Source organism: Phacochoerus africanus, chromosome 5 (assembly GCF_016906955.1).
Source record: "Phacochoerus africanus isolate WHEZ1 chromosome 5, ROS_Pafr_v1, whole genome shotgun sequence".
NCBI classification, from domain to species: domain Eukaryota; kingdom Metazoa; phylum Chordata; class Mammalia; order Artiodactyla; family Suidae; genus Phacochoerus; species Phacochoerus africanus.
In genome coordinates, this window is record NC_062548.1 from 48,217,097 (window position 1) to 48,229,960 (window position 12,864).

The following is a 12,864-nucleotide window of genomic DNA, read 5'->3' on the forward strand; positions in this document are numbered from 1 at the left end:
ACACTATAATTTAAGGCACCAGAAATATTGAGAATTAAAATGCTTTATTTCTTTGCTAAAAAAAAAAAAAGAAAGAAAAACTTACCAAGAGTAGTTTGAACAGTGCTTGCCAGCTTCTGGTCACATAGTTTAGGATATGTCATACTTTTTCTATGTTTGGATCAGTTTCCAATGTTTTATCCTTTGTGCTTTCAATGTTGTAAAATATCTCTGCAAGTTCCTTTAATGTTGTGATAAGAAAGCAGCTATTTTTGAGTTGCTGCTTAGATATTTTACGGTATGACAACCCTGCTCACACTAGAGTCTGGACATTTCGAAAAGCATCTGAGCTTAGGATTCCTGGTGCAAGTTTCTGTTTTGCTTATCCTGGGGCACCTTTTAAAATAATGGCTGAGACTTGAGCCCTTAACAAGTTAAATATAGACATTTGCTACCCTGCTCTCTCCCACTGGCTCTGACCTGGGATGGAGAGTTGCCCCTCCCCTGGGCTTACCCACCTCCTCACCCCACCCCTGTTTCTGGGATCTGTAACAAATCTTGTGACTGTACTTCCTTCGTGTGGGTGTATTGAAACTGCTCAATCAAAATGACCCCAGGGTTTTCACTTCCCCAAAGTGGGATCTTGGATGCTGAGGGATCTCCTGCCTACCCTGTATGGGTGTCTGGCTTGTGCCTCCTCATTCAGCAGGTCATCATCTTCACATTTGCATTCAGTTCACAGCTATAGGGCCCCCGACACACATGTGGAGATTTTGGCCAGTGTTAACTTCCTCTGGGACATCTTCCTCTTTTTCAGCACAACCACTTCATTCATGTAGGTAAGTCCATCTTTACTGAGCTCCCTGGCCGCACAGCTCATGGACCAAATTCACAGCAGCATCAACAAACCCACGGTCAACGATCTCTTCCAGAACTCCACATACATTCAGTTGGAATTTCACTTCCAACACTATCACCTTTTCTTACCTGGCTGCATTTTCATCTTTGTTTGCCAGCTCCCTCTTTCAAATATTTATTTTTGTGAAATGTCATGTGGGTTTGCCCCTGGGAGACAAGAAGTAGCACAGCTCCAGGCCTCTAACATTAGATGTGTGTGAATACCGAAAGGGCGGTAACCAAGCCTGAGTAGACTTCGGAAGCCATGACCTGACATGTCACAGCCATTATGCGCCTGTTGTTTACGGAGTGATTTGTGGACTAAAGAGCTGGTCGTGAAGTTTATAGTTATTTGATATATACTGGCAGCTCAAATTTGAACCATACTGTTGGGGAACAGGTGTGATTTAACTTGGCCATGGTAACTGAAATGTATGCAGACCAGAGCCATAGAAAGCTTTTCACAACTCTAGCCAGTTTATTGTGTATGAGGACGAAAGCTCTGTCATCTTAAACTCTGATTTTTTTCAAATTGAAGTACAATGGATTTACAATGTTGTGTTAGTTTCTGGTGTACAGCAAAGTGATTCAGTTACACACACATACATGCACGCACACACACATCCATTATGGTTTATTATGAGATGTTGAATAGAGTTCCCTGTGCCATACGGAAGGACCCTGTCATTTATTTTTATATAGTAGTTTGTATCTGCTAATTCCAAATGTCTAATTTATTCCCCCTCCCCCTTTCCCTTTTGGTAACCGTAAATTTGTTTTCTTTATCTGTGTTAAATTCTTTTTTTTTTTCTTTCAATGGCAGCATGGGCAGTGTATGCAAGTTCCTGGGCCAGGGACTGAACCTGAGTCGTAGCTGTAACCTACACAGCAGCTGTGGCAACGCTGGATCCTTTAACCCACTGTACTGGGCCAGGGATCAAACCCCCACCTCCACAGGGACCTGAGGTGCTGCAGTTGGATTCTTAACCCACTGAGCCACAGTGGGAACTCCTGTGCTAAATTCTGATTTTTTAACCTGTGCCTTTAGAATTAGAATTTCATTGTCTTTGAATTTCTGCCAGGGGGACACGCCTTGTGTCCCCATCAGTAGTTATGAATGTTCCCTTGGGACAGAGCCTACGGGCTGTAGGAGCTGTAATATGGCTCCAACTTGGCACTAAGAGGGCAGCATGCTTGAAGGTCACTGGGACAGACAGATGGGAAGTCAATGGTCTGCTCACAAATCCTATCTGCTGCAGGTATAAAGGCCATATTTGGCAAGAACTTGTCAATACACAAATCATGCCCATATAGATGTCTGCAAGGAGTTTATGACAGCAGTTCATTATCAAGCAACCTAGCTCAGGTAAAAAACAGAACAAGACAGCTTCCTTGGTCTATGGAAGCAAATACAGCATTTGGAACAGTTGGGGCACCATGGTGTCAGCTTGCCAAAGGCCCTTCCAACAACCTACAGAAGCCAGCACACAGGGCTGGACATTAGCTGAGTTTTAGCCTAGCACCATCTGAAGATGGTTTCTGTAGGAAAGGCTTCGTGTTCTGTACCCACCAACCCCCAAGCACGTCACCCTAGTGAATGACTGACGACAAGGCAAGTTGCGCCACTTAAGATGAACACTGGCTGGAGTTCCCGTCGTGGCTCAGTGGAAATGAATCTGACTAGGAACCCTGAGGTTGCTGGTTCGATCCCTGGCCTTGCTTAGGGGGTTAAGGATCCAGCGTTGCCGTGAGCTGTGGTTGTAGGTCCCAGATGTGGCTTAGATCTGGCGTTGCTGCGGCTGTGGTGTAGGCCAGCAGCTGTAGCTCCGATTAGACCCCTAGCCTGGGAGCCTCCATGTGCCATGGGTATGGCCCTAAAAAGCAAAAAAGCCAAAAAAAAAAGCCAAAAAAAAAGACAAACACTGGCAAAATAAACAAAAAGTCACATAAACATCATTTAAATTAAATTCAGGTTGAATTTACAGTTCTGAAAGGACAGATCTTCCTAGTAAGAAGCTAGTATCACCATTAGTAGTAACGATACTGTAATGGCAGCTCCTTGGAGCATTATCCTATTAACCTATCCTTATCATTCCAAAAATTCCTTTTGGTCTTTTTTTTTGTCTTTTTAGAGTTGCATCTGCAGCATATGGAAGTTCCTGGCTAGGAGTCAAATCAGAGCTGCAGCCTGCGCCACAGCCACAGCAACACCAGATCATCTGCAATCTATGCCAAAGATTTCGGCAATGCTGGATCCCCTAATCCATGATTAACACCAGGGATCAAACCCAAATCATCACAAACACTATGTTGGGTTCTTAACCTGCTGAGCCTCAGCAGGAACTCCCTTCTTTTTCTTGCTCTCTTTTTTTTTTTAGTGGCACCCATAGTACGTCTGGAAGTTCTAAGACCAGGGACTGAATCTGAGCCACAGCAGTGACCTAAGCCACAGCAGTGACCATGCTGGATCCTTAACCCTCTGAGCCATCAGGGAACTCCTTTGTTTTTCATTCTTAAACAAGCTGCCCATCCCACCGGCTACTCTGTGACAATCCATGTACCACTCGGACCGATGTCCCATCAGGATGCCAGCTCTCACCGTGTGCAGGGATGAATATCTTCACAGGGTCACTGAAGGGCCCGACCCCCCCTTTGGTGACGGCCGCAATCCTCACGGAACACGTGGCATTGTAGGCTTGAACAGAAAGCTGAGTAAGGCTGCTGTTCTGGCCGACTTCTTCAGAGAGCTCTTTCTGGGGACAGAGAGGAAAGGAAAGGAGAAATGGAGGCACCAGGGCTTTGTGGCCTGTTTGCCCGCAGTTCCTCTGAGGGAAGCTGCTCCACCCACATCCCAGGGGTGGCGGCTGCATTTCCACAGCATCCCTTCCTCACTCTGGCCACAGCTAAGGGAGCCAAAAGGTGGGCAGAGATGCAGGATAGGATGCTGCATCCTCGGGCCTTGGGGATCCTGGCCTACCAGGCCCAAGTGGGCATGGCACTTAGAGTGGTCAGTGAAGAAGCTTCTACAAGAAAGGGAGATGTGGCAGATGTACCCGAATGGCAAGAACATGACTGTCTCCTCAAGACCCCGCCCTAAGAACCCCCATAGGGCACTGCCCAGGAGCCACGCTGTACCTTGACCCTGCCCACCTGCCAGCCTCCTTGAACATGAGTGGGCTCCTGCTCCTCGCACTTCTGAGTTGTGACTAAAATCTACATTTAGCAGGGCATGCCACTGTTTTCTTCCAGTGTGACAACTATATAATGCATTCCATTTTCAAAAATCTGTCTTCACTCATTTTTTTTTGGTTTTGTTTTGTTTTGTTGGGGGGGTATTGTTTTTCTTTTTTCTTTTCTTTTTTGGCCTCGCCTAAGCCACTGCAGTGACAAAGCCAGATCCTTAGCTGGCCGAGTCACCAGGGAACTCCTGTTTATTTTGTTTTAAAGCCAATGCCATGCAACTTGATCCATTAAAACATAGGGGCGGGGAAGAAAGATGATTTTTGAAAAAAATAACCAAAACTAAGTGCTAATATAATACTTTCCCTTCTGTTTCCAAACCTTGACTCCGATGATGTACTCTGGCAGAGGAAACTAACTTTGTGTTTGGGGTTGGGATTGGCTTTTCAAATGGGAATGGCAGGGGTTGTGACGGTTGCATTTAAGCGTGAGGAACACGTCTTTTTAAAACATTCTTTTCTTTTTTCTTTTTGGGGCTGCACCTGCAGCATATGGATGTTCCCAGGGTAGGGGGCGAATCAGAACTGCGGGTACTGGCCTACCCCACTGCCACAGCCACACTGGATCCGAACTACGTTTGTGACCTATACCGCAGCTCGTGGCAACACCGGATCCTTAACCCACTGAGGGAGGCCAGGGATCGAACCCATATCCTCAGGGATACTAGTCAGGTTCTAAACCCACTGAACCACAATGGAAACTTCAGAACACGTCTTTAATCTGTGGAGATTTGTTCTCACAGAGGGATGTCACGTGTACAGCACAGGCATCACAGACACCCCATGAACAGCATGGGTCTGGTCTAGTGTTCTTTATTCCCTGGTCACCCGTGCTGGTCACTTCTACCAATAGTGCAGGTGGAGCCAGCGTAGCCCTTACAGAAAGGGCAATCCCATCACTCAAGACCAAGGGGGCAGTGGGGTCAGCCACCCAGAGACTGTCCATCATCTAAACAGGCAGTGAACAGTGGAGTTCCCGTCATGGCTCAGTGGTTAACGAATCCGACTAGGAATCATGAGGTTTCAGGTTTGATCCCTGGCCTCGCTCAGTGGGTTAAGGATCCTGAGTTGCTGGGAGCTGTGGTGTAAGTTGCAGACGCGGCTTGGATCCTGCGTTGCTGTGGCTGTGATGTAGGCTGGCAGCTACAGCTCTGATTCGACCCCTAGCATGGGAACTTCCACAGGCCGTGGGTACAGCCTTAAAAAAAAAAAAAGACAAAAAAAAAGAGGACATACATGATTTTGAAAGAATTTTAATTCCCTAGAAGAGTAAGCCTAACAAAATGAAAATGATTCATTTGAAAATAATAAAAGCAGTTTACCACACCTATTCTCATATAGGGCCTATAACTCACTATGAAAACCCAGAGGAGGTACTTTTTAATTTCCACCTCCTATGCCTTGACTTCATACGTGCAAAGAGCTGATCTAAGTGAAGCGCTTAAAACAGTGCCTGGCCCAGAGTAAAGATGATCTAAGGGGAGATGTGGCCACATCCCAGCTGTCATCACTCTGAATCCTGACTCCCAGAAAGGGTGCCAGCCACCCCTCGCTGGAACCCATTTTGGAAATACATAAAGAATCATCCCACTTTCAGGAGTGAAATTATAATCAATGTTGAAGAGGCGATTAGAAAGATATATGACTAACATTTTAGTGGAGATGTCACGATTTTCCCTAAGAATATCCTCAAATGGTAACCTCAAATATAGCTTTAAAGTGATTGCTATTGTTAGAAATGGACGCAATTTATCCATGTTGTTTTGATGCCAAATAGGTAAGGAAAGACGTGACCACATTCATATCCCCAAATATTTATTTTAATTTTGATTTTGAAAGTTGGCAGGGAGCTATCTAAATTCAGCTACACGGAGTTCCTGTTGGGGCGCAATGGAAATGGATCCGACTAGGAATCGTGAGGTTGCTGGTTCGATCCCTGGCCTCACTCAGTGGGTTAAGGATCTGGTGTTGCCTTGAGCTGTGGTGTAGGTCGCAGATGCGGTTCAGATCTAGTGTTGCTGTGGCTGTGGCGTAGGCCTGCAGTTGTAGCTCTGATTAAACCCCTAGCCTGGGAACTTCCATATGCTGCAGGTGCAGCCCTAAAAAGCAAAAATAGAAAATAAATTAAAATAAATTTATCTACATGCATGGAGTTCCCATTGTGGCTCAACGGGTTAAGGACCTGAAGTTGTCTCTGTGAGGATACGGGTTGGATCCTGGGCCTCCCTCAGTGGGTGAAGGATTCCGTGTTGCCTCAAGCTGTGGCAGATAGGTTGCAGATGCAACTCAAGTCCAGTGTTGCTGTGGCTGTGGTTTAGGCTGGCAGCTGCAGCTCCAATTTGACTCCTAGCCTGGGACTTGTACATGCCGCAGGTTCGGCACTGAAAAGAAAAAAAAAGGGACAAAACAAAAACAAAACAAAACAAAAACACCATAATATCTCCAACTCTGAAAGAATCCACAGCCTCATACTTTATTACTGTAATTAAGAATATGGCCCATTTTGTTACCCCAAGGAACAGTAACTTTCTTTCTTTGTCTCTTTCTTTTTTTGTCTTTTTAGGGCCTCAACTGCAGCATATGGAGGTTCCCAGGCTAGGGGTTGAATCGGAGCTGCAGCTGCCGGCCTACACCACAGCCACAGCAACGTGGGATTGGAGCTTTGTCTGAGACCTACACCACAGCTCACGGCAACGCTGGATCCTTAACCCACTGAGCGAGGCCAGGGATCGAACCCAAATTCTCATGGATGCTAGTCAGATTTGTTTCCACTGAGCCACAGTGGGAACCCCAAAGAACAGTAACTTTCAATGGGGAAAGAATTGCCAAATAAAAGTGTCTGTGGTGCTACAACAAAGTTGTTCAAAAGGGCTTCAGGTTTATAGGCATCGACGCAAAACCCTCATCTTACTGTACATTTGTGTCCTGTTTTTACTTCTTTCTGCTAAGAGGCCACACTGTGAATCTGAATGTGAGACATGATATTACAGAGAAAGTGAAAGGCATCTGGGGAAGAGCAGTGAGCTCTGAAAAGCACTGGCTTTGGAATCAGTCACACCCGGGTTCCTATCTCAGTGCTACAGTTCCAAGCTTTGTGACTCTGGGTAAGTTATTCAACGTCTCTGAGCTTCCGTTTCCTCAAATGAAAACAGAAAATAGTATCTTTCTCACAGAATTTTTTTAAGGGTTAAATGAGTTCCTTTTTGTAAAACCTGTGACACAAGGTCTTACAGTGATGTTTATTATTATTTCTATAATCCTTTAGTACCTATAAGGTGCCATATTTTAAAAAAAATTCTCTAAAAATTTTTTCTTTTTAGGGTCAACAAGCTTGAACCAAAGGACAAACACAGAATCCTGCGCAGAAGTTAATTAGCTATTCTAACACTTAAACAATCTGAAATCTTGGAATCGTGCATCAAGTGGAGAGTCTGGTCAAATGACCTCTAAGTTCCTAATTAACTCTGGGATTGTTCAGTCTAGTTTCAATAAATATTTCAGTCAAACATTTAAAATAAATAAATAAATAAATAAATTTTTTTTTTCTTTTTAGGGCCACACTGGCAGCATACGAAAGTTTCTGGGCTAAGGGTCAAATTGGAACTGCAGCTGCAGGCCTGTGCCACAGCCACAGCCACACCAGATCTGAGCTACATCCGCAACCTACACCATAGCTTACAACCATGACAGATCCTTAACCCTCTGAGGGAGGCCACGGATCGAACCCGCATCCTCATGGACTCTATGTCAGATTCTTAACCCGCTGAGCTGTGTTTTGATCTTCTTTCCCTGTAACTACAAGGCTCTCATACAGAGTTGATCTTGTAGTATCTTTTAAGCCTTGAACATTAGAGAAAAGAATCAAGGTTGTTTAGTTCCCCAAACCAAGAGTTTTATCTGACCCATTCGTGGAGTTGATCTCCATTATAAGTTTCTCCTGCAGGCAAAAGGTACCATCATTGATGGATCTTTGGGTTTCAGATCCCTGGGTGGCCTGTCTCACAAGAAACTTGCCTAGTTTTCCCATCTTGAGTTGACACTAGCTCAGTTGCTCTCCCCTCTGTGACAGTGAGAGGGAAAAACAAGGAAAAGAAGAGGCAGCTTGCTAGGAGGCAGGGTCTAGGACCAAGAAAGGAACCCTTGAGTACACTGTGGCTTCTGGGTTTTTAAAGAAGCTCGTTCTACATGTCCTGTTTCTAGGCCATCAAAATCTGTGTTCAGAGGGTACAAAGATGAGCCAGGGCATAGCCCCAACTTCAAGGAGAACTGATTTAACTTGATCCTGACCTTTGTATTTTTCTTTTCTTTCTTTCTTTTTTTCTTTTTAGGGCCGCACCTGTGGCATTAGGAACTTCCTGGACTAGGGATCGAATCAGAGCTGCAAGTGCTAGCCTATACCACAGCCACAACAATGCCAGACCCAAGCTGCATCTGTGATCTATACCACAGCTCACAGAAATGCTGGATCCTTAACCCACTGAGTGAGGCCAGGGATTGAACTCGCATCCTCATGGACTCTATGTTGGGTTCTTAACCTGCTGAGCCACAATGGGGACTCCCCCAACCTTTGTATTTTAAACTTTGATTTGGAAGGCAAGGGATAGCAAGAAAAAAGAACAAAAAATGTTGAAATCTTCATCAAGATAGAGTAAATGTCCCTACAGTAAACATTAGGAGTTTCTTAATTTGAATGTGGCATAAAAGTTGTAGGATAATGAAGGTACAAACTTTGAAAACTAAAGTTTCCGGCAAACTGTAATAACCCACCCAAAGGCTATGTGAAGTAAGTTCAGAAGTTCCATACCAAAAAAACACCTGTGGAGTTCCCACCATGGTGCAGTGGGTTAAGAGTCTGACTGCAGAGGCTCAGGTTGCACGAGTTTGATTCCCAGCCTGGCTCGGTAGGTTAAAGGATCTAGTGTTCCACAGGTCGTAGCTGCAGTTCAGATTCAATCCCTGGCCCAGGAATTCCATTTGCTGCAGGTATGGCCATAAAATTAAACAAAAAAAACCCCACCCTGATTAATGAGTGGGAAGGCTTTCAAAAATATCCAATTTCATCACCTTGCATAAAGATGCAGCTGGAGTGACAGCTTTCTTAAAATGAGAAGACAATTTTGAGAGAAGTCGTGTCTAACCATTGCCCTTGAGAAATGAAAGGAGTTTAGGGAACCATAGTGATAGGTACAGAGGTCATTTCAAGCTTGACTTTCGGTGACAGGAGCTTTCAGGCTCCTCCCAGGGTGAGCTCTTCCGTGTTCTTACTTGTCTCCAGCTGCATCAGAGAATACGTTCTTCCAAAGTAAAGTGAGCCACTAAGTCTTTTGTTGTCACAAGATCCTCAGGAGGCACAGAGAGTACAGCCTGAGTACAATGCAAGTGACCTTCCCGCTGGGAGGAGCCAGCATCTTCCAGGAGGTGATGCTTGGAAAGGTCACAGCCCTAACTGCGGCCCTATTGTTCTCATCCCAGAGGGGACCATTCTGAACAAAGGGTAATAAGAATGCACAGCAGGGCCGGGCATTGATGGCATTTCATGAGTTAAGCTCCCAGGTGGCGTCATTTAGGTTTTCATCCCTCCTGCCCTCCAGCATGCCTCCACTCAAGGCGGCCCCTCTGCAGAAGAATCTTTCGCCACAGCAGAAGGGATGATCTGCAGCTCTTTCAAAGAAGGTTTGGTTTGTTTCTATATCGCTCAGGTGTCCACAGAGAATCTCTATAGTCGGCCAACCAGACAGAGCTTCCTACTGAGTCGGAATGTAATCATTGGACCTTCATGTATCTTTCTTAAGAATGAAGTGATACTGGAGTTCCTGGGTGGCCTAGCGGTTAAGGATCTGGCATCATCACTGCCGAAGTGCAGGTTCGATCCCTGGCCCTGCATGCTGCAGGTGTGGCCCCAAAAAATAGCTCATAAAAAAAGCCTTCTTCTAAGAGGGGTACTGGATTCCCCTGATTCAGCCAGTGTGGAGATGCAATCTACTGGCACCTTGTACAAGTGCTTTGAGACAAAAGACCAGGAAATGAGAGATCTCTCTCACAGCTGCAACTCTTAAGCAGGGTTTGACTGGCACAAAGAGCATCCTGTTATCATTTACTATGTGACGGAAACACACCATGGATTTCTCTAAGCCCTCTTCCTTTTCCATCACCTACTTGTCCTGACAATCTGCTCCCTGATGGGTAAATTGAGGCAGGAAAAGAAGAAGACTAGTTCTCTTCGTGGCTCAGTGGTTAACAAACCCGACCAGGAACTATGAGGTTATGGGTTCCACCCCTGGCCTTGCTCAGTGGGTTAAGGATCCGATGTTGCCCTGAGCTGTGGTGTAGGTCGAAGATGTGTCTCAGATCCCAAGTTGCTGTGGCTGTGGTGTAGTCCGGCAGCTGTAGTGCCAATTCGACCCCCAGCCTGGGAACCTCCATATGCTGCAGGTGCAGCCCTAAAAAGAAAAAAAAAAAAAAAAGGAAGACGACGACTAAATCCCACCTGTCCTCCTGGAAGACAGCAATTTTGGTAAAAATTGGATGATGTGAGGTTGGAATGACTGACACAAATCTTGGACATCATCAGTGGGTACAGCTAGTCACCCGTCCTCCTCTCATGCCCAGAAAATGTACCGCTTTCATGTGACACCCAGACAAATGCCATGAGGATGCTAAATTCTGACCCATCACCACATGCACAAAAGAAGCATATTTTCCACAGTGGCAGTAAAAAACACACAGTCCTGAGGATGAAGCCCATGTGTCTGCCCTTCCACGGACATTCCGTGTCTCAAGGAAGTCAGTGTCACCCTCTTCCTTTCCCAAGTGGGAAGGGGGCCTGTCTGGGGCTGCCCACCTAACCACACTTGGCTGCCCCCCTACTTTTGTCTTGGGTTCGAGGTTCTCATCATTGCGGTTCCCACCATTTTTTTTTGTCTTTTCTAGGGCCATACCCGCGGCATACGGAGGTTCCCAGGCTAGGCGTTTAATCGGAGCTGTAGCCCCCGGCCTACGCCACACCCACAGTAACTCGAGATCTGAGCCGTGTCTGCGGCCTACACCGCAGCTCACAGCAACGCCGGATCCTTAACCCACTGAGTGAGGCCAGGGACTGAACCCGCAACCTCACTGCACCACGATGGGAACTCAGGTCCCACCATCTTTAGACCTCATGGCAATCAAAATCAAATGTCCCTCTGGGCTTGACCGGAGTCACACCTAACAAAGCTGGGCTACACAGGGCATCCTACAGAGCTGTGCCAGCCACCTGCTCGCTTAGGCCTCCGCTTTGGAGTCTGGTTACTCTTTGCCATCCGCTATGAGGCTGGGGTTCTTCCCTGACCATCTTTTTCAGAAAAGTATCCTTCTGGAATTTCCAAGAAACACGAATTGCAGGACTGCCCTTCAGTAACTCCTGCAACCCCTCTGAGTAGTTCACACTGTCTTCTTCAAAGAGCCTGGGTTCCCTGAAGGCAAAAGCATCAGTGATCACAGAGGTGAGTGAGTTCTCTTCACACTGTCGGATGAGATCAAGGCATGGATGAAGAATGAGTAAGGAGAGCCTCCAATATGCCTTGGAATTTTGCAACTTTTCAGGCACTTCTAATTTTCACTACTATAGTGAGTTTATCTCTCACAGAAAGGTGCCTTGCCTCGCCCAATAATATCACATCTTTTTGCAACAAAAGAAAAGCTCCTAAAGCAGCATGAAAGCAGTATATCAAAGGAAGCAGGTGCACTCTTTTTACAGTGCAGACTTACGGAGGTCTCTGCACTCTGCCACTCGTGAGAGATCTGGTAGCCCACCAGCTCCCCATCCTGCCGCTTTATCGGAGGCTCGATCCACCTGACGGTCACCTTGTTGCTCGACTCATTCAGAAACAGAGTGACATTCAGAGGCGCTACTGATGGGGCTATGAAAGAAAAAGGAGAGAAGGATAAGGAACTATACAGAAAAACACATAGATTCATTCTCTTCCTCACTTTTGTACATTCGGGTGTTGCATTTTCTAGGAAAAGTGTTCAAATGAGACTGAGATTAATAGTGGATTTTCACCTTTTTTTTCAATTGAGGACCATTGAGATATCACGTGAGCTTAGAAAAGTAAGCCCTGTGGACCTAGAGAAGATCAAACTAAGGTAAGTCAGTCAGACAAAGACAAATGCCATATGATAACACTTATGGGGAATCTAAAAAAAGGATACAAATGAACTCATTTACAAAAAAGAAGTAGACTCACAGACTTAGAAAACAAATTTAGGGTTACCAAAGAGGAAAAGGGGGGGATAATGTAGGAGTTTGCAATTAACAGATACATACTACTATTAAGTACAATAGATAAACAACAAGGTTCTTACTACACAGCACAGGGAAGGACATGCAATATCTTGTAATAAACCATAATGGAAAGGAATCTGAAAAAGAATACATATACACACATAGACATATACATACATACATATATATGTATGTATAACTAAATCACTTTGCTATATACCTGAAACTACCATGACACTGTAAATTAACTATACTTGAATAAAAGTTTTGTTTTTTGTTTTTTTTTTGAAGTAAGCCTTTTCCAAACTAAAACAATAAAAAAAGAGGAAGGCAGGGGAAGGACTGGGTGGTGGTGATATCCTCCTCCTGGGGAGGTAAGGTACATACAATCCCAGCACAGTTCTCAGCAGACACCTGTGGGACAGAAGGTCAGGAAACTCCGCTAGGGATTGGTTCTGTGTCATTTGAGCTACAAGACAGGGACAC

At 45.4% G+C, this 12,864-nt stretch overlaps 1 protein-coding gene across 1 annotated transcript in view; it reads right to left on the minus strand.

Moving 5' to 3' along the window:
- Nucleotides 1-12,864, minus strand: part of MERTK (MER proto-oncogene, tyrosine kinase) — a 138,255-nt gene that overhangs the window by 32,963 nt on the left and 92,428 nt on the right. Inside the window, exons 8-9 of the mRNA XM_047781191.1 lie at nt 11,862-12,013; nt 3,476-3,629 (exon numbers count right to left, since the gene is read on the minus strand). Coding sequence (XP_047637147.1) covers nt 3,476-3,629; nt 11,862-12,013 — 306 coding nt within the window. The remainder of the gene's footprint in view (nt 1-3,475; nt 3,630-11,861; nt 12,014-12,864) is intronic.